The sequence below is a fragment of the Olea europaea genome, chromosome 18 (assembly GCF_002742605.1).
Source record: "Olea europaea var. sylvestris chromosome 18, O_europaea_v1, whole genome shotgun sequence".
Lineage (NCBI taxonomy): Eukaryota > Viridiplantae > Streptophyta > Magnoliopsida > Lamiales > Oleaceae > Olea > Olea europaea.
The window spans coordinates 6,379,031-6,401,200 of record NC_036254.1 but is presented as its reverse complement, the minus strand read 5'-3'; the positions used below and the strand labels follow the sequence as shown (position 1 = coordinate 6,401,200).

General features: G+C 34.4%; 4 protein-coding genes across 4 annotated transcripts in view; all 4 read right to left on the bottom strand.

The window, feature by feature from the left end:
- LOC111366661 (receptor-like protein 2) overlaps positions 1-5,884 on the bottom strand; it is a 6,953-nt gene extending 1,069 nt beyond the window's left edge. Inside the window, exons 1-3 of the mRNA XM_022987373.1 lie at positions 5,858-5,884; positions 4,686-4,978; positions 3,699-4,624 (exon numbers count right to left, since the gene is read on the bottom strand). Coding sequence (XP_022843141.1) covers positions 3,699-4,624; positions 4,686-4,978; positions 5,858-5,884 — 1,246 coding nt within the window. The remainder of the gene's footprint in view (positions 1-3,698; positions 4,625-4,685; positions 4,979-5,857) is intronic.
- LOC111367304 lies at positions 2,842-3,344 on the bottom strand. Its single transcript, XM_022988112.1, has one exon. It carries the CDS (start codon positions 3,234-3,236, stop codon positions 2,895-2,897), a length of 342 nt encoding a protein of 113 aa, XP_022843880.1. The 5' UTR covers positions 3,237-3,344; the 3' UTR covers positions 2,842-2,894.
- A 1,005-nt stretch (positions 5,885-6,889) lies between the features above and the next one.
- Positions 6,890-9,074, bottom strand: LOC111367303 (tyrosine-sulfated glycopeptide receptor 1-like). The gene has a single exon (XM_022988111.1). It carries the CDS (start codon positions 8,988-8,990, stop codon positions 6,927-6,929), a length of 2,064 nt encoding a protein of 687 aa, XP_022843879.1. The 5' UTR covers positions 8,991-9,074; the 3' UTR covers positions 6,890-6,926.
- Positions 9,075-10,333: 1,259 nt separating this feature from the next.
- On the bottom strand, positions 10,334-11,185 carry LOC111366660 (uncharacterized mitochondrial protein AtMg00810-like). Its single transcript, XM_022987372.1, has 3 exons — positions 11,119-11,185; positions 10,567-11,011; positions 10,334-10,409 (listed from the first exon to the last, which is right to left on the bottom strand). Exons 1-3 carry the CDS (start codon positions 11,183-11,185, stop codon positions 10,334-10,336), a joined length of 588 nt encoding a protein of 195 aa, XP_022843140.1.
- Between the last annotated feature and the right edge of the window lie 10,985 nt (positions 11,186-22,170).

The window sequence follows — 22,170 nt, the reverse complement described above, 5'->3', positions numbered from 1 at the left end:
ATCCTTCTTGTGAGATGAAAATGCAGTCCTCCATTTGCTTTACCTCTATCCCAAGATAGTAGGCCATGTGGCCGATATCCGTCATCTCAAATTCTTGAGCCATGACCTTCTTAAACTTAGTGATCATACTTTGATTATTTCCTGTAAATATAAGATCATCTACATACAAACAAACAAGCAAAATATCTCCTTTCTCATTTACCTTTGTATAAAGGGCATACTCGTAAGGGCATTTTGTGAAGTTATTTTCTAGAAAATACTTGTCAATTCTACTATTCCATGCCCTTGGAGCTTGTTTCAACCCATATAAAGCCTTTTTTAGTTTCAAGACTTTACCTTCATGTCCTTTTACTTTATAACCCATTGGTTACTCCACATAGATTTCTTCTTCGAGATAACCATTTAGAAAAGCTATTTCACGTTCATTTGAAATATCTTCCACTTATTTTGCGCTGCAAGAGAGATAATTAATCTTATGGTTTCTAAACGAGCAACAGGAGCAAATACCTCTTCATAATTAATTCCCGACCGTTGGTTGTAACCTTTGGCAACCAATCTTGCTTTGTATCTTTCTACGTCTCCTTTAGTGTTCTTCTTTGCCTTGTACACCTACTTAACTCCGATTGCTCTCTTTCCTTTGGGAAGAGTTGTCAGCTCCCACGTGTCATTTTGCTCTATAGCTTTAATCTCTTCATCCATAGCATCTCTCCATCTTTTATTTTGCACCGCGTCTTCATACCCTATTGGTTCACAATCGACAAAAAGACAAAAAAGTGTGAGATCATTTTGATTTTCGGTTACCTCATATAGCTCTTGTAGGCTCCTCATCCGTGGTGTCCTTTCGCTTGAACTTTCTCCTTGTGAAGATGATGGAGAAGCATTTCCATGAGTAGGTGATAGAGATGGACTAATAGTCTCTTGCTGCTCTCCATTTTTTTGTTCTTCTTCATAAAAGAATGGTAAGAAGTCATAGTCTTCTTCTTGGTCACCCCAATCCCAAGCTCCTTCTTCATCAAACTCGACATCTCTACTTATGGTGATCTTCTCATTTCTTGGATTATACAACTTGTAGCCTTTAGAGCGAGAGTTATAGCCGATGATGACATACCTTTCACTTTTGTCATCTAACTTGGACCGTTTTTGATCTGGTACATGAGCATATGCAATGCTCCCAAATACTCGTAAGTGAGAGATGCTGGGCTTTCTTCCACTCCATGCTTCTTGTGGTGTCTTATTCCACACACTTCTAGAAGGTGATCGATTAGACAGATACACGGCGCAATTAACAGCTTCAGCCCAAAGTTCTTTGGGCAATCTCTTACTTTTGAGTATGCAGCGGGTCATGTTAAGAATGCATCTATTCTTTCTTTCTGCTACTCCATTTTGTTGTGGAGAGTATGGAACCGTTACTGGACGATGAATTCCATTCTCCTCACAATATTTCTCAAACTTTTTGGAGGTGAACTCTCCTCCTCTATCCGATCTCAAAGCTTTTATACTATACCCGCTTTCTTTTTCAACAAGAGCTTTAAACTTCTTAAAAGTTTCAAAAACTTCCAATTTTTGTTTAAGAAAATAGACCCAAGTCTTTCTACTAAAATCATCAATAAAAAGAACAAAATAATTGCTCTTACCGAGAGAGCTTGGGTTAATTGGCCCACAAACATCGGAGTATACAAGTTCTAGCGGCTTCTTAGCTCTTGTAGATGCTTCTTTTGGAAAAATTTTTCTCGAATGCTTTCCAAGTAAGCATCCTTCACATAATTGATCCGCATGATTTATTGGAGGCAAACCTTTCACCATTTTCTTCTTACTTAACAAATTTAAGCCTCCAAAATTAAGATGCCCAAATCTCAAGTGCCAAAGCCAAGATGAATCTTTAAAACAAGCTTTTAAGCATTTAGCGACATCATTTTGAATGTTTAACGCAAACATTCTATTTCTTGTCATAGGGACTTTGGCAATCAAATTTTCTCTTTGATCTCTTATTGAAAGACTATGATCCTTCAAATGAATATCATAGCCATTCTCTAAGAGTTGTCCCAAACTTAAAATGTTATTCTTCATATTGGGCACATAATAGACATTTGAGATAAACTGATGCGTACCATTTTTTAAGCGGATCAAGATTTTATCTTTTCCTTTCACTGGGATCTTGGATTCATCTCCAAATGTAATGTTACCGCTTACTGATTCATCAAGCTCCACAAACATGTTTTTTCTTCCACACATATGGTTGCTTGCTCCTGTATCCAAATACCAAGTATTCTTTTCTCTGCTCTCTTCACCTTTGTAAGCCAATAGTAGTGCAGGATCTACTTCACTTTCCCGACAAGCGTAATTGGCTTTCTCCTCAACTTGGTTAGTAATATTTCTACATTCTGAAGCATAATGACCAAGTTTTTGACAGTTGTAACATTTAATTTGAAATTTGTCATACCTTGGTCCTTCATTTTTCCTCGTACCTTTTTCTCTTCCGCGACCTCTAGTAGAAAACGAACTTTGTCTTCTTTCCTCCTTGTAGAATGCAATTCTTCCTCGATCTTGGCCTCATCCTCTTCCTCTTTGGCTTCTTCTACTATTGAACCTTCCTTCACCCTCGTTCAAAGTGAGCTTTGTTTGAAGAGCTTGCTCTAATGGCTCTTCTTTCACTTTCTTCCTTAGTCTTTCCTCATGGGCTTGTAAAGATCCCATGAGTTGATCGACACTCATACTATCTAGATCTTTAGATTCCTCAATGGCTACAACTATGTAGTCAAATTTAGAATCTAAAGACCTAAGTATCTTCTCAATTACTCGAGTGTCATTCAACTTTTCTCTAATACTCTAGAGAAATAATCAGAAATTGATTCCGATTCTTTCATATGTAAAGCTTCAAACTCACCTCGAAGTGTTTAAAGTCGAACCTTTTTCACCTTCTCAACTCCTTTGTGGGAGTTTTGCAAGATCTCCCATACTTCCTTACTTGTAGTAGCACAAGCTACTTTCTCGAACATGCCTTCATCTAAGGCTTGATAGATGAGGGTGAGCGCCTTTTTGTCCTTCTTCCTTGCATCCTTCAAACTATCCCTTTGTGCTTGGGATAGAGCAACCTCGTCTTGTGGCTCCGTGTAACCTTTCTTTACGATCTCCCATGCATCTTGCGACCCGAGCAATGCTTTCATCCTTATACTCCAATTGTCGTAGTTATCCTTGTTGAGTTGGGGGACTTGAAAAGGAATCATCCCACTTGCCATTTCTTACAAGAACCTTGGGGCTCTGATACTAGTTTGTTGGAGGAAAGATGGGTTTACTAACTTGGATTGGCTAAGGCTTTTAAGAGGACAACACTAATAGGAAGAAGGAAGTGAAAAATGAAACTTGTATTTCTTAAATTCAAGACTTTACACACTTTTTGGCTTGTTACAAAATGAAGGGCACTACCCCTTTATACAGTGTTTACAAGAAGATTCTAGTCCACACATTTTCTAGAGACACCTAGACCACATATCAAGATATTTTCCTAGAATTCTCTAGATATTCTTTATAAAACTACATATCTTACTTAGATATTTACATAGATTTTTCTAGTAGATATTTATATAGATTTTTCTAGATAATGCTTCTAGAAACGCTATGCATGTTGGGCCTTTTAATTGATTTGGGCCTATAAGCAAAATCCTTAAGCCCATATTATTTAGTCCAAAAATCAAGTTTACTACTCAACATAAAAAGGGACAGAAAATGAAGATTTTTGAGCGATGCAGGAATTTGACCAGATAGATTGTTGCTAGAGAGGTCCAGTTTCTCCAAGTTAGTGAGATTAGCTATTGTGTCCGGAATGCTGCCAGAGAAATTGTTATTGCTGAGATCCAGAGCAACGTTAAACTTCAATTGACCAATCTCAATTGGGATGGTACCATTGATACCGTTATTCCTGAGGTATATAGCTGGTGGCAAGTTGGAGAGCTGGTTGGATTGCAGATTGGAGGCATTATTGGGCTGAACAAAGACAGTCAATTCTAAATAACTTTGCTCTACTTGATCCAAAGTCTGTTGTGTTGCTAGTCTTCTCAGTTTTATAAGTTCCATGGTGAAGTTTCCTGATAAAAGGTTTTGGGACAAATCCAAGTAGAAAAGGTTTGGAAGGTCCCCAAACCATCCCGGGACGGAGCCTGTGATGTTGTTAAGCGATAAATCTAGAACCTCTAGCTTATCTAGTCTAGACAGCCAAATTGGAATTAGACCCGCGAATCCACAGCCACCTAAACCCAGGACTTGAAGATTTTGGAACTCGCCAGTTCTTATCAAGTCTTCGTCTCCAGGCAGTGGTTCATTGTAAAAGTTTTTTGACAGGATTAAAGTGCTGAGGTTCTTGCACCCTATTAGGATGCGCATAGCATTAGTGATATTGTTTGGGCTATTATTAGGAAGGGATAAGAAGGATAGAAATTGTAATGCCATTATTTCAGGCAAAACCTTTCCATTAAAACTATTGGTAGCCATGCGAATTGCAATCAAATTCTTGCATAAGAAAGGCTTGATGGTAGTTGCCTCTGACGAAATTATTCCCGAGGTCAATTGATCTAAGCTGAATGAATTTGGAGAAATCAAAAGCAGAAAGTTCACCTTCAAGGAGCTTGACCTAAGTCGCACAATTTTTAAGAGATTAAGCCAGAGTTTTTTTATTTATGAGAAGCCACAACTGTTCCAAGTTGGAGAGCCTCCCAATATCTTGAGGAATCATTCCTGTCAATTCATTGGGAATGGCACCCGAAAGGTTGTTGAAACCTGCTCGTAGTCTCAATAAATTGTGACACTGGCCAAAATCGTGTGAAATTGGGCCTACAAAGTCATTTTTGGAGAAATCAAGACGCACAATTGAAGGCGAAAATCTGCTGACAGATGAAGGGATTGAACCAGAGAAGCTGTTATTGCTGGCATCAAATCTTTGCAAATTGAATAAAAGTAGAAGACAAGTTAACCGTTGTAGCTGAGCCTGAGACCCAAAAATAAATAAATAAAAAATAATAATAATAATAATATTTCACTTTTTTTTTTTTTTTTTAAAGAGTGGTTATTGTTGTAATTTTACCTAGGCCATTTAAGTAGATTAAACAATTATTTAAGATTGTGGTGTAACAAACAATTTTTTGTAGGAGTAATTTATTACCCTTAAGTTTATTATTTTGTAAATGAAATTATTAAAAAATTTAGTTCCTAAAAACAGGAAATTCGGTACTGACGGAATGGTATCGACAAAGGAGAGTAAGATTATAAAGTGTATTCGGCAGAGTGGTACTGAAAAGGGTGGAAGTTGGAAGGTGGAGGGCGGTAACACGATTATTTTGGTGGTGCCGATAATTATGATAGTTATGTATTTTTCCTTCAAAGAATATCCTACGTGGACTCCTACATATATATGTACATGTACAATTAACCTGTTGACCTACCCAATCAATTTTTTACTACACTATATAAACAATAAAAATAATAAATATTTTGTGAATGTTCAGTTTTGCATTTACCAAATATTCAGATTTTGATTTTGATTTTGATTTATTTATTGCTATTGCATTTTATTTAACATTGAGCGTGTGAATAAAAATACCAATTATCATAATGTGCAATAACTTATATTTTGCAAATAAATAAAATTATTTATAATCAATATATAAGAATTGACACTTTATACTTAAAGGTTGTAGTATTTATTATTTCAATATTCGGGTTTGCGATTTATCGTTATTGTAAAAACAGTTTAATGATAACACTAGTACACTAGGAGTGTATTGAATTTATCATGTGTCGAGCTTAATCCTAAAACGAGACTGTACAAAGAATTAAATTTAACTTGATCGTGGGGTGTTCAACGAACATCTTGGACAAAGTTGTAAATATCCATTCATGAGTTTAATAGTTCTTTGCTCTGTCAATGAGTGAGATCGATTTGATTGATCAATATGTCGGTGAGTTGGGAATTTAAAACGAGTGAAGTAGAGAACTCAAATTCACGTCGAGAACTGTCGCCTGGAAAAAGGAATTAATGACTATTTAAGTTTTTATTTTTTATTGAACAATTATATTTAGCGATGGCTATATTTCAACATCTATAATTTGTTCTCAAAACCATTGGAGAAAATGTTGCTTAATTCAATAAGAAAAATTGAAAAGGCAAAAAAGTTGTTCATGCCTGTAACTAATTATTGAATCGCGAATAGGATAAATTATATATATGGTATGTCAGAAGAAATATTGCACATATATTTCTGTTTCTGTAATGTTATATATTTCAAGAGTACAATTCTTTGCTTTTAGTGAAAAATAAAAAATAAAAAATGAAAGAGCGAATACTAATAATTGAATTTTGTAATCTAAGATTGATTAAACATGATTTAATTATTGGAACTTGGAATATATACGTACGAACAGGTCTTGTGGTAGCTTTTTAAAATTTTGAACTCAATTGTAAAGACTTTGAAAGTGATTAAAATTTTTGGACAATTAAATGATATATGACCGAATTAGACTTGACATAGATTAAACTACTTTGCCTACGTACAATACCCTAGGGACTGTATATAGTGGGGAGGGAGAGAGAGAGAGAGAGAGAGAGAGAGAGAGAGAGAGAGAGAGAGAGACCAAATTAATTTTTTGTTGTCTGATGTCTCAATATTTTCTTGGTCCGCCTAGTGTAGAAATAGGTTTTTGATTTAATTGAAAAGATGTCTACACCTCGATATAGTATTTAATTTTGAGAATCCTATAAAAGATTCAAAGGTTGGGAATGTCATGATTTTGAATTAAAACTTGAAATTTCTTGAATTAAAAAGTCGAAAGTTCGTGAATTCGAATTCAATCAAGAAACTGATAATCGGATTTTAAGTATACTTTAAATCTCTCTCTTTTTATTATAATATAAACGTGATTATTATTAGCATTTGAACTCACAAAAATTTCAAACCTGCTAGCAGTGCCAGGATGAAGCTAATTCCATAACCTATCTCAAAGCTAAGCCAATTAAAGAATTTTCTCTTTGTTCCTTTCTGAAGGGTAGTTTCTGATTGACCACTGCAAGAGTGGGGCAAAAATTCACCACATAAACCTGGATTTCCTTCAAAGCTTGAATTGGGAAATGTCTCAAACTGGCCTCCAACGGGTATATGACCCTCAAGATCGTTGTAGGCAACATTGAAAGAAGACAGAAAATGAAGATTCTTGAATGATGCAGGAATTTGACCAGAAAGATGGTTGCCAGAGAGGTCCAGCTTTTCCAAGTTGGTGAGATTAGATATTATGTCAGGAATGCTGCCAGAGAAATTGTTGTTGCTGAGATCCAGGAAAAAGATAAACTTCAACTGCCCAATCTCAGTTGGGATGGTACCACTGATAATGTTACTCCCGAGGTTTATCGCTAGTCGCAGGTAAGAGAGCTTAGTGTATTGCAGACTGGAGGCGTAATTATACTTACGAAAGATAGGAAACTCTAAATAACTTTGGTCTACTTGATCTGTACTCAGTTTCGTGGTGAGTCTTCTCAGTCCTGCGAGTTCCACCGGGAAGTATCCTGAGAGAAGATTGTGGGACAAATGTAATACGAAAAGGTTTGGAAGATCGCCAAGCCAAGCCGGAATGGAGCCTGTGATGTTGTTAAGCGATAGGTTTAGAACCTCCAGCTTTCTTAATTTAGATAACCACATTGAAATTTGACCAGTGAGTCTACAGCCACCTAGAGCCAGGAATTGGAGATTTTGGAACCCATCAGATCCTATCAAACTATCATCGTCAGGCAATGACTCATCGAAAAAAATTTGTGAGAGTAATAATATTCTGAGGTTCTTGCACCCTTGTAAGATTTGTATTGCACTTGTGATATTGTTTAGGCAGTTCCCAGAAAGGGATAAGAAAGACAGAGATGGTAACCCCATAATGCCAGGCGAAATCTCACCATTTAGTTTATTGTGGGCCAGGCGAATTGCAGTCAGTTTGTTGCATGAATAAAGGCTTGCTGGCAATCCACCATTGAATGAATTATTCCCCAGGTCAACTGACCTAAGCTGAATGAATTTCGAGAAATCGAATGCAGAAAGTTCACCTTCAAGGAAGTTGAAACTTAAATCCAGCATCACAAGTCTTGTACAGTTTGCAAGAGATGGGGGCAGAGTGCCATTTAGTAGATTTTTACGAAGGAACAATTTTTCCAGGTTGGAAAGCCGCCCAATATCTTGAGGAATGGTTCCTGTCAATTTATTATCATAGAGTGAAAGGCTTCTAAGGTTAATGAGGTTAACAAGGATTCCATTGATCGGACCAGAGAGCCTATTGGCAGACAAGTACAGTTCTTGCAGTGATGAAACTTTGTAGATATCGCTGGGAACATCTCCAGATAGATTATTGACATCTGCTCGTAGAGACTGCAAATCGGAACACTGGCCAAAATCTTCGGAAATCGGACCAAGAAAGAGATTTCGTGAGAAATCAAGATGCTGGATTGAGGAGGAAAATTCACAGATAGACGAAGGAATTGGCCCGGAGAAGCTGTTGTTGCTGACATTAAAGCTTTTCAAATTCACCGCCTGCTCGAAAAATGCATATTGGATTGTTCCCTGGAAGTGGTTACTGGATAAATTCACTGTTTTGACTGTACTCATCAGCTTATCAAAATCCGACAACTTTCCAGTTAGACGATTTTCGCTCAAATCAACGACAACGAGGCGTTTGAAGGCCATAAAAAATCCGTCTGGAATAGGACCTGATAGCCTATTTTGCGAGAGATTGAATTGAGAGAGATGGCTGAGGTTTGCAAGAGAAGGAGATATGCTTCCAGCAAGTCCTCTTGATGGCAGCAACAGATGGATTACCCAATTAATATTATCACAACTGACACCTTCCCACATGCAACAATCTATGGAGGAATACCAATTCAAAGGATTGGAACTGTAGACACCAAAGGAGAAGGCTAGAAGGGAGTCACGGTCAACTTTTCTGCATGTAGCTTGGCAGGGAATCATAAAGCTAAAAAGTTGTGTAAATAGAACTAAAAACAGTAAATTATGAAAGAGGGAACCGAAAGAGAAGGCATTGGAATTGTCAAGTTGTTTTGTCATTGTGATATTTTGAGAGAGATTGGAGTGGATAAACTTTTAATGACAATGTAAATTCAGGAGGTATTTGCTTTATATACACGAATATGCGTGTTGGGTGTGTTGATTGGTACGACGACTTTGGTGTGTAAATTAAGTTAATTTGTACGACGCGGTTTGTTGAATTCTGCTTCTTAACTTTATCAATAGCTATAATAATAAGATTTATATTTTTTTTGTTATAATTTTTTCTACGACTTTTTATCAATAGCATTTTAAAATTTTTGGTGGGAATTAAAATTAGATTTTTTAGTAGATTGTGAAGAAGTTTTTGAAATGTGTGATTGACAAGTTGTGCGACTCATGATAAATGTGACTAATATTAATTGTTCAAGTTTGAGTTATATTAAAATTAGATTTTGATCCAAACCAAATTGGTAAACAGGGTTAAGTTTGCAGGAAATTTCTAGATTTTAAGTAGTAATGAAATAAAATTCAATTCACAGTCTATCATTAAGGTAATACTTTTTTCATTATAAAAAGTCAAGATGTGTATCCGTGTGGGCCACTGCTGTTACTACTATTACTAATATTAATATTTGTGGATGCATAATTGAGAAATGAGAAAAATAAAATATTTTAATTGTCCAGTTTCGGTAAAGCCAAATTTAAAAGTGACCACCGACTAAGTTTCTAGAGAATAAACTTTGATCGAATGATTTTCATTGAAAGTTGTGAAAAGCAAAATCTACAGTTTTATGGGCAACACTGCACTAAATAATGAGTTATGATAAACTAATAATACAAAAAAGTGAGAAAAACAAAGGAGTCTAGGGTTACTACATTAATTGAACTAATGAAAATACAAGAAAAGGGAAACTTTAAATAATCTTACAAGTAGATAAATATAATGACTAATCTACCCTTAATATAAAATTAATATATTTAACATCTCCCTTCAAACTCATGATGCTGCTGCTGCTGCAAGAAGCATCAAGAATTTGCCAAACAGAAAATGAAATCGCGAAATGGAATGTGACGTCGTAAATAACTCAACAATCTGCATAGTAGAAGAAACAAAAGGTAACGTTATAGTGCCAAGATGATAATGATGTCGAGTGACATGACAATCAATCTCAATATGCTTCGTCCTCTCATGAAATACTGAATTGCGTATAATTTGAATAGCACTCTTATTATCACAGTACAAAGAAGTAGATCGACTAAGAAATATACCCATATCTACAAGCAACCAATGTAATCAAACTATCTCATAAGTAGTAGAGCCATGGCATGATATTCTGTTTCCGTGGAAGATCTAGAAACAGTAATTTGTTTCTTGCTCTTCTAAGAAATAAGAGAGTCACCAAGAAAGATACAAAAGCTAGTGGTAGATTGACGATATGTAGGATCACTAAACCAATCAACATCACAATATGCTTGTAATTCTAATGAAGAAGTAGAGGAAAGTAAAAGACTCTAAAACCGAGTGTCCTAAAGATACCTCAAGATATAAAGAATAGCAGCCCAATGAATTGTAGTAGGCGAGGTAACAAAATGACTAACTACATGAACAACGTGTGCAATATCTAGACGAGTGATGGTAAGATAAATCAAGCTACCAACAATAGTACGATATAAACTAGGATCTGATAATGAAGAACCATCAGAAGAAGAATATCTAGCATTAAACTCAAGAGGTGTGTCAACAGTCTTGTTATCAGTATGACAAGCACGCTCAAATATATCAGCTATGTACTTAGACTGAGAAAGAAGATAACCTTTCGGGGATGATGCAACTTCAATACCCAAAAAGTAATGAAGTGAGCCTAGATCTTTCATTGCAAAGCAACGAGCTAACTCTGACTTTAGAACCGTAATGCCATCAGTATCATCACCAGTAATAATCATGTCATCAACATATAAAGAGAGAAAAATGTGACCAACAGCTGTATATTTGTAAAATAAAGCTAAATCATGATGACTAGAACAAAAACCAAGTGAAGTAATCATAATAGAAAACTTTTCAAACCAAGCTCGGGTGCCTATTTGAGACCGTTGAGAGCTTTTCGAAGTTTGCAAATTTCACCAAGTTGATGAGAAACACCAAGAGGAGAAACCATATAGACTTCTTCATGTAGTTATCCATTCAAGAAGGCATTTTTAACATCCATCTAAGATATATTCCATCGACAAACAAAAGCAACTGCAATAAAGGAGCAAACAGTAGTCATTTTTGCAACGGGTGCAAAAGTCTCTTCATAATCCATACAATACTACTGAGAATATCCTTTGCAACTAATCGAGCTTTATATCTTTCAACCGATCCATTAGACTTAGTTTTGATTTTATATACCCATCGAGAACTAATTGCTCATTTTCCTAGTAGTAGAGATACCAAGTCCCATGTATGTGTCTGATGTAGAATCGTAAGTTCCTCAGCTATAGCCTCTTACCAAAGTGGATCACAAACTGCCTCTTTATAGGACATAAGCTCAGAAAGCTGATGAACAGAAGCTAAAAATGAAATGAAAGAACTAAAGTAACAAGTGTAAGCAAAATATGATAATTTAGTAAACTTATAAGTACGCACAGGGTAACGAGGAGGAGGAGACCCTCTCTCAGGAGGTGGTTGGGTAGTCGTAGCGGGAGAAGGAACAACTAATGTATTAGGGGTCAAAGTACCAGTATCTGCAGAACTATCAATGGGAATCCTGCAAGAATCAAGATCTGAAGTAAGAGTGGATGTGTGGGGAACTAGTTGTGGGACAATCTTAGTATCACCAATGAATGGATCAATGTGAATAAGATCAGACTTAGTCATGTTATGAGAACTAGCAGGAATAGAAAAGAAAGGTATATGTTCAAGGAATAGAACATGACGAGAGAAATATGATTTTTTGATCCAACGATATCCCTTTTGTTTTGTGCCATAACTCAGAAAGACACAAATAGCATATTTAGGGGATAATTTACTACGCTCAACATGAGGTCAAATAACAAAACATGTAGAACCAAAGACACATAAATATCTAGATTCACATAACTGGCTAACAGAAACAAGATTTAAAGTAAGACTAGAAATGTGATAGACGTCATTAATTGAGAAACAATGTGTATCAATAGAACCAATGCCTGCTATAGACATAGGAATACCATCAGCAATCATAATTAACAAAGGAGACTTGGGAGATAATGAAACAAATGAGTCTAAATTAGATGACATATGATGGGAAACCTCCCAAATTTAGGACCCACGAAGAGGATGATATACCTGAAAAACTAGAAGATGACAAACCTATATGAGAGGCAACATTACATGTGGCAGTGTTGCTAGAAAGTTCTGAAACTGCTCAAACATGGATGGTCCTACAAAGATTGATGGGACGTGATTAATTTCACAATTTTTTTCTCGGCCTTTGCGAGTGTGAATTTCTATTTCTTCAAGGCTGCCACTCTTCCCTTTTTTGTGTAGTAGTGTATGCATTTTTGTCTTCCCAATTGTTTTATTTTCAGCACTCGTCCAACGCCTCGTTTTCTATGTATATGACTTTTCCCAAGGCAGACTTTTTCAATGAATTCCAGCCGATAGCTTCTTATAGATATACATAACCTTTTCTTGCCCCAGTTTCTGACTTTTTTTTTTCAATCTTCCAACTGCCCTTCTTTGCTCGTGTGTTGTGTGTGTGTGTGTATAAAATAAATTTAGATGCTACCCCATTTAACTCCCAACAGGAAATCCATTTTCAACGTGTATCTAAAATCAATTTACAGTTACCTGTGTGTATAAATATGTATTAATCCCCAAGTAGCTGCCAATAATCGTTCCTTGAATTGCCTACCAAATTGACTCTCAATCAAACTTCTAAAGTCAACGCATCCGAATCTGCTGTCTTCAACAAGGTCAATAATTTCAAGATGACAGCTCTGATACCATGATAAACTAATAATACAAAAAGATAGAGACTACAACAAAGGAGCCTAGGGTTACTACATTAATTGAACTAATGAAAATACAAGAAAGTGGAAACTTTAAATAGTCTTGCAAATAGATAAATAAAATGAGTAATCTACCCTTAATATAAATTTAATATATTTAACAAGTCGAGATATTAAATTAATAATTGAAATCAAAATTTGGTTGTGCAACTTAAAATCAAGAACTTGATTAAAATCATTGATTTCTCAGTTTTAAAATTCAAAACTAGACCAATTTTAAGTAGAATTGAACTGAACAAGCTACTTTGTTTCGCTTTTGAGTCAGATCCATGTGATTTTAGATAAAAATACAAAATCATAGTCAAATTTAAGATGAGCAAGAGACAATTCTCATCTTCGTCACACAAACTATTTGGTTACTCCCTCTGTTTTCAAAAAGCAAATGACTCGCAGGTGCCAAAAATCATCGAATTGCATCCAGATGAAAGGGTAATTATAAGGGACTTCAGAAATTACAGTAGCGTAGTTGCTTGTTTTTTGAAACTAGCTAAGATCAATTATATAGTGACGTTTCTCCTAAAGTAGATGTCTAAGCTTTTGGTGTCATCATGCATGAATTAATCTCAGCCAAGGAGGCCATAGTTAAGGCAAACAATTCCCTTGCTAATTGAAAGGCCTTGGTAAGTCGTACAATTTCATGTTTTGAATACAAAAAAGGTGTATCAAGATTTCTATTTGTTCGGTTATTTAGCTACCAATGTTATAATTGTGTCTTGTTTTCTTTTCATGGACTAATCCTTGGTGATTATAATTTGAAGAAGTTCTTAATCAACCTGATCCAAGTGATGATCTACACAAACTCATTGACTCTCTATCCTCAACTACGACCAAGCACAAAATCTATCGTAGTTGCATTGCTTACTCTTTCATCTACAATAGAAGACTGGGATGTCGCATTTTTCTTTGGTAAGGCGCCACCCGAGAAAACATAAACATGTTGAGGTGCCACCCAAGAAAACAACTGGGCGCCCTCCTATGGCACTAAGGCACCGCCTCCTATTAGCTGGGGCACTTTTTTTAATCCGTTTAAAGGCCATAAAAACTCTAAATTTTACCTTGATTTGCTAATATACAATACATTTTTTCAGATACAGACTAATTTCTTTCTTTATGTTTTTTCCACCAAAATGTATCTTGGAGATCTCGATACATTTTCGTACTTCCTAGATGTGCAGCATACAAATTAGAGTGAGCCTCTTCTAATATTTTATTTGTTATTCTTCCATCCTTAGGTACATACAATCTTCCTTCAAAAGTTAGTGCTTTATTCGCAGATACTTCAAATTCTATACGTTTGTTTGTATCAACCTCAACCTTAATCTTCCATAAAAATGGATCCTTATCCTGTGCTTCCTAGATTCAATCTCGGAGAGTCGATTGAATCATATTTACACTGTAGTTTGAGTCAACTACCTAATGACTTCCAACCTCATTTTTTTAAAGTCATTTATCAAGTGTTCCTACACCAAAGGTAAAACTGCTAACAGCGATCCTATCTTCCTACTTTGGGCATCTATAACTATGTTAGCCTTACCCTGATGGTAAAGGATTGCACAATCATAATCTTTCACTAACTCCAACCACCTCCTATCTCATATTTAGCTCCTTTTGTCTAAAGAAGTATTTAAGACTCTTGCAGTCTGTATAGATTTCACACATCCCATTATAGAGGTAATGACATCATATCTTTAAGGCGTAAACTACCACTACAAGCTACAAGTCGTGCGCCAGATAGTTCTGTTCATACTACCTCAACTATCTCGAGGCATAAGCAACAAATTTTCCTTTTTAAAATCATAACGTAGCCCAAACCCTACTTGGAGGTGTCAGTATAAATTACAAATCCATTTGAACCTTCAGGTATCGTCAATACAGGAGTCGAGACTAATCTCTTCTTGAGTTCCTGGAAACATTTTTCCCACTTTTCCGTCCACTATACTTCACTAGTCAACTAAGTCATCGGACCAGCCACTTTTGGAAAACCTCAATAAATCTCCTACAATAACCGACCAACCCCAAGAAACTGCTAAGTTTACCCATACTAGTCGCTGTAGGCCAATTTGTTACTACTCCCACTTTAACTGGGTCTATCTCAATACCCTAAGCAATAACCACATGACCAAGAAAATCCATTAGATCAACGAATATTTGCGATTCTTGAATTTGCCATGTAATTTATCTTTCCTCAAAGTTTTGAAACTACTCGGAGTTGTTCCTCATACTACTTTTTATCTTTGGAGTAAACAAGTATGTCGTTAATAAATACTATGACCAACTGGTCTAATTACTAATAGAACACTAGGTTCACTAGATTCATAAATACAGCTGGAGCATTGGTCAAATCAAAAGGCATGACCGTGAATTCATAATGTCCATAACGAGTCTTAATAGCAATTTTTAGTATATCGCTTTCCTTAACCTTCAGCTAATGATACCACAACCTCAAGTCGATCTTTCAAAACAACTTTGTATCCCTTAACTAGTCGAATAAATCTTCTATTAGCAGGGTATATCTATTTTTGATATTTAGATGTTTCAATTTTTGATAGTTAACACACATCGTCATACTCCTATCCTTCTTCTTCATAAAGAGTACTGAAGCGCTCCCAATGAAATACACTGGGTTGAATGAAACATTTTTCCAACAACTCCTTTAACAGTAACTTCAATGCTTGAAATTATTTTGGAGCCATTCTGTACGAGGCCTTAGAAACTGGTGTTGATTAGGAGACCAAGTCGATTATAAACTCCACCTATCTGTCTTGTGGAATACCTTGTAGATCTTCCAAGAATATGTCTACAAAGTCTCGTACAACATTAATATCATTAACGGTTGTTTCTATATGTTTGACATGTCTCATTTTTCAGCATCTTCTCCTCTTGTAAAGTTGATATAAGGCAAGGTAGAGATTTGCACCTTACCCTAAAGAAACAAAATTCTTCCTCTCCCAGCCAGCAAAATATTTTATAAGTTCACCAGCAATACCTTTTCATCAACCTCTAACTTCATAGCCTTAATCATCTAATTTGTATAAAGAGTTCTTCCTGAAGGGATGCTAATCTCTAATGCATTATTGGTTTTCACACAAGCAATGTTAGACTTAGAAATGAAGGATGCAAAGATAAAAGAATTTGTCACCCCAAAGTCAAAAGTACATAAGTAGGTACATAAGATAATAATAGAATACATGTTTTCGTAACTATAGTGTTGGACTTGGCGATGGAAGATGCGAATTAAGAACATAAACAGGTATTTCAAATAATAATAAAATACTTGTTATCACATTTGAATCCTGCTCCACCTTATGCTGATTTAGTGTAAAAATTTGGGCCTTTCTTTTCTTGCTCTTGTCCTGATCATCATCATTTTTCTTTGGAAGCTTTGTACAGTTGATAGCAATAAGTCACAGCTTACCACACCGAAAACACATGTTCTTTCCAAATAAGCATTCACCTTGTGGAGTTTATCATACATAGGACAAGGTATAATGCTCCCACTTGTCCCACCAATACGAACTCATGTGCTAGGTCTTTTATAATGCATGTTAAACATCTATCCTTGCTATGATCATTCGACTTTCTTTTTCCCAACAACTCTTTGCCCAGTTGGCCATTGTACTCAAATGTAGTCCTTTGATACAAAATAGCACGAGCCCTCTCTAACCTTTCAAGATATAAAGTGAAATGATGAGACATAATGATCATGTCAATCTCTGGGCGTAGTTCATTTTCGTATCTTTTGTTCTTCTTAACTTCTACATCTACAAGTACGGGACATACCTTGGGAGCTGCTCAAACTAGCTCTTGTAATCAGTAAGTGAAATGTCTGAGCTGTAGAAACTCCGATCCTTGAAGTCTCTCAGAGCCACATCCGTAAACTACTCCCAAGTCAGGTTATGCTACTGCTCTTCAGTCTTAGTACATGAGAAAGATTCCCACCAGTGACTAGCTACTCCAACAAAAAAGAATTCAGCTTATAGTACTTTCTGTACATCCGTACAAGCAATATTTCGAAATATGCACCCCAGGCCTGTTATCCACTCCTCGACAACCAGTGGGTCAGAATAATCGTCGAAAGTAGGAAGCTTGTACCTACGAAACTGCTCAACCACTGAGATAGCTCCAAGGAAAATGGAGGTGCATTATGCTATGGCGGTGCATTTTGTTGTGGAGATACTTGATTCTATTTGCTCAACTCTCTATCGCTCGCAATAAGTCAAGCATCAAATTCATGTGGGTAGATAATGCCATTTCCTAAAATTTAATATTAAGTTACCAATCACATACTAGTACTAAGCCTAACATGTTATACCTTGAGTGCCAAAGATCTTTCAAATTCTTACATATATAAGAACTTAAATAAATAAAATATATATTTTACATCATATCTTTAAAATTTATATATCTAAAAATTATTAATTTTAACAAATACTACTTAGAGTTAACAAAGAAGTATTTATTAATCATAAAATTTAGAGTCTATTTGACTACATTTTTTTTTGGCATTTTAAAGCATTTTTACTTTTTGGAACAGTAGAATTATTTAAAAATAAAAGTGACACCCGACACGCCTTAAATCGAAATAATGCACAACCATCCATTGAAATTTCATTTTCCTTTCTTGCCCTCAATGAAACACTATCAATTTACTACTTTATCCCTATCTTTTATCTCTCTTCCCAAGACAATCACAATTGAGGGCAATCTTGGAATAGAACAAAATACTAACAAAAAGGGCTAGTGGGACAAATGAAAGTGAGGTAAAATGGCTCTATGGTGTGATAGTCGGGTCCATATGCACTGTAGAAAAAAAATTAAATTTTGATGAAAAAATCAGTCAAATAGGGGCTTAAATTAATCCCATTTTTTTATATCACTGTTCATTGGGAATAGGGACATGCACTGTTCACAATTTTTTTTATAGAAAAGTAAAACATAATCTCTGATACCAGACTAGGGCTGAACATGGTCCGATTCATTTTTCGATTCCAAATTCAATTGTAGAACTGTTCAGGTTCAGTTCGATTCCATTTGGTCCTTAGGTTTCGTATCCATTCAGTTCAGTTCAGTTCGATTCAGTTTCATTTGGTTCCCAAGTTTCGTATTATAATTAATTTTTTTAATATTTACAAAACTATATTAATTCAACTAATGATACTTATAATCTTAATTCTTACAAAATAACGTAATCTAATCTTATTTATCTTTTGCGTCTTTCTTTGCTGAGTTCTTCGTAAATTTGATTGTTAAAATCACAGGAAGATAAAGAGCGTGAGCTCCCAATAATTAGAAGAGGCATTGTCAAGCTTCAATTCGATTTCTCTAGAACGATATAAACGATACTACGGTAGAGTAACAGATTTGGATAAAACTTAGATCAATTTGATTAACTTAGCTTTGAACTGAAAATTAGAAATAAAAAAATCATATTTTTGGGTTTGAGCTAAATTAATTAGTTAACAAATTTATTTAGAAAAAATAAAATAATTTGACTTATTTAAAATAAATAAATTAAAAAAATTAGGGAGATTTGGTTCTTCGATTCTTGATCAAGTACCCATTCGGGTATTTAACTTAAGAAGAACCTCTCGACTAGGTTCGATTCGGGAGTTTTGTCCAACCCTATACCAACTTGTAACAATCCAAATTTTAAAGTTTAAGTTGCTGCCAAATTCTTTTATTTCAACAATGTAAGCACGAGAAATTAACAAGCACAATTTAATTAATAGAAGAAACTCATAACCAAATAAAATATATCCCAAATAAATACTAAAATCCATGCATATCACATTTAATCGATAAATAATAAAATTTTAATTCCACTAATATAGTTTAACACAGATTAAAGTTTATAACCCAGTAAATCATGTGTTAAATTTCAAAATAAAAATTAGGATATCTAAGATAATGCTAAAATAAATGTCTCGTTACACCGGATTATTTATTTGAGTCCCATATATCTTGGCACAACGACCTCATCACCCACCAACTTGTTATCCATTCTAACGTGTGAGGAATAGGGGAAAAGGGTGAATACATGAGAATACTCAATAAGACACGGATATAATTGTGCAATATCGAATAAAAATATTTAGATTATGCGTCAAAATATCATACTGACATCATATCTTTAGGAACTGGTAAGAGCTCAATACATATCATATCTTTAGTATTAAATAACCATATCATAAATATCATACAATATCTTAAACTTTCATAAGTATAATTATTTAACAACACGAATGAAAATATTTAAATGGGATAAAAACAACTGCACCTCATTATTCAAACTCGTAGGGACAATTACATTTTAGGAGAAACAAAACCAAAATCCCAGCAACTTCTACACGTGGCTCTGTAAGTTATTAAAACATAAAATTTAATTTAAAACACGAAAAAAAAAGAATATAATAGTATAATAAAATGTTCCTTCAATCCTAAGAATGCGATACGTGAAGCCCATGGGAAGTTTCATTAATAACCAAGCCTAATGATTATCATATCAAAGAAAAATCTTTCAACTTCAATAACTTGGGCTTCGCTTATTCGAACTAACTTTTTTTCAAGCTTAAAATGTATGATTAAATACGAGCTATCCAACTAACCCAATATTTATATACTTATCATTGCTTTATCAAAATCTAAATATTTTGTCCAAATAAAATTGAATTAATACATATATCACTTCAGTTCTCCAATTTTTCAAAATATAAAATATGGCATCTAAAATAATTAAATTATATTGTATAAAATTTTTGGGACTTTATATGTTGCCCTGCTGTTAGTAAAATCTAATAAAACTAGAGAGTGTGATGATTAGCATATGAATTCAACAATATATCACAGCTTAGGAAAAGAGTCGAAAGAATAAGTTTGGGAGGTGTACTTCTCATGAAAGAAGAAATGATAATTTTGAACATTGAAGGTTGGGATTTGAATCACTTTATGAATGTATGATGCTTTGCATGAATTTCCACACACATGCCAGTTTTGGATTGGCTGAGTAGAAATTGATTTTAGCAATGTACTTTTGAAGCAGATCATAATTTTAATACATAAATTTGAATCTCGAGACCAACGACAGATTATCTAACTATTTTTGTTTAAAATCTTGGGTTAACTTAAGTTCTATTTTGTTTGAGGACAAATAATTATTCAAGTCTGCGGGTATTTCATCAAAAACTTATTTATGTGAATCCAACAAGCGTAAGGAATCGTTGACAAGAAATAATTCTAGTGAGTTGAAAGTATTGTCCCATAGAGAATAAATTATAATTCAAGTGTACTTGTCTTGTATGAGATTCGACGTTTGTCACACAGAAGAGATTTTGATGTTTTCATTATGCTAAGTTATTCTAAAATTAATGCATAAGTATGGATTGTTTCTAATCACGGATGTTTCTATTGGGTTTAGAATCCGTCTATTGTTATTTATTTCAATTCTTAATTCGTAGTCTAATCTTACTCATACGTTCTTCATAATTGATAAAGTTATGATATTTAACTTTCTTTTCCAAGATAAATTAATTCTACTCTAATCACGGCCTGAGTCTATTCCTAATATGAATTCGAATTATTATATCGCATTAAATTTCATATTATCTATATAATTGTACATGTGATATTGTTATTCCCAACATCTATTGTCCGTATGTTAATCTTGTCGCGTTCTATACTTATTGTGAGTCTTTTAACACTACAACAAGTAACTAATTATTTAACTGATAGTTAAATAATTAAATAATACAATGAATATGCAAAATTAATTAAGAAATACAAGAAACACTACACTATTAGTCTTGAATTAAAATAAATAAACAATAAAGTTCATCTTAATCGAATACAATTATGGATCTAGTCTAGCTTGATTTCGTATAAACTACAAGAAGAATTATGAATAAATATCAGCCAGACGATTAAATAACGCAAAAGATATTGATCTTCAAATCCAAGGCTGAAATCTTCAATTTCTTGATACAATTGGCCTTCAATTTTGCTAGGTTCTGTTCGTCTCCCTCAAAATACGTTAGTTGTCCTCTTGTCTTGATGAATTTGATGATATGCATATGTGCTTAGAAGCGGGAGACCGTCCTACAATGTTTTACCCAAGTTTTATATTTATAGGAGTCAAAAATTAGGTCAAAATTGCATTCAATTTGGGCTTCAAAAATGGTTCAAATTGAAAAAAAGAAAAATTGCCTCGTTTGATGAAATTGGATTGTGCGGGTGCGTATTCTTTCTCCCCACACGCACACCATAGATAAATTTGGCTCTCGGGTAACTTTTTAACAAGCTAGCACACCCTTTTATCCCGTGCGCCTGTTCACTCGATTTCGTTCGTAAACAACTGTCAGTATTTTTGTGATAAAGTTCTCTACATATATCCTATTGAAACAAGTCAAAGTGTAGCTAACTCAAAGGGATACAATTCATCTAAAAATACATTTTTCCAATTCGAATGTTTATCGCCAATAATAGGACTCAATATAAAGCTGAAAAAATCTGTAGCATAACTTTTTCGACTGAAAATGGATTTGTGAAAATACTTTAACTATATTCCACTCCTTTAACTTCCAATTACATTTGATTGATCCTATGTGATCTTCAACCATCATTTTGTGTTTCGAATCAACTATTGGATATTTACACTTTAATCCCCAAACTTTGGTTTTCTTCTATTTTCTAAGTTGTACATAACAAATGAAATATATACACAACTAAGTTATAAGTTATCAAAATTAACAACAATTAGCTTCATTTAAGGTCCAAATAATTGTATAAAATACACTTATCATGATGACTAAGTGAGTATTGTTACGGCCACTAAAATTACAGTCGAACATCGAAATTGCCAAACCGTAAAATCAAATCGAAACCCTTTTTTGAAACCATTAATTTAGGTCCATGTGAATCCTTCAATGTTTTGATTTTGAACCGAACCAAACTGCTTCAAAATTCTTTGATTTAGGTTTCAATATTTGTAAATTATTTCAAATCGTCAAACCTTTTATAAAATTGAAAATAAATTAATCTAAATTATTTCCAACTCAATTAAAATTAAACACATCTCAGTTAAAAAGTTACATCCATATTAGATATGGATGGTGAC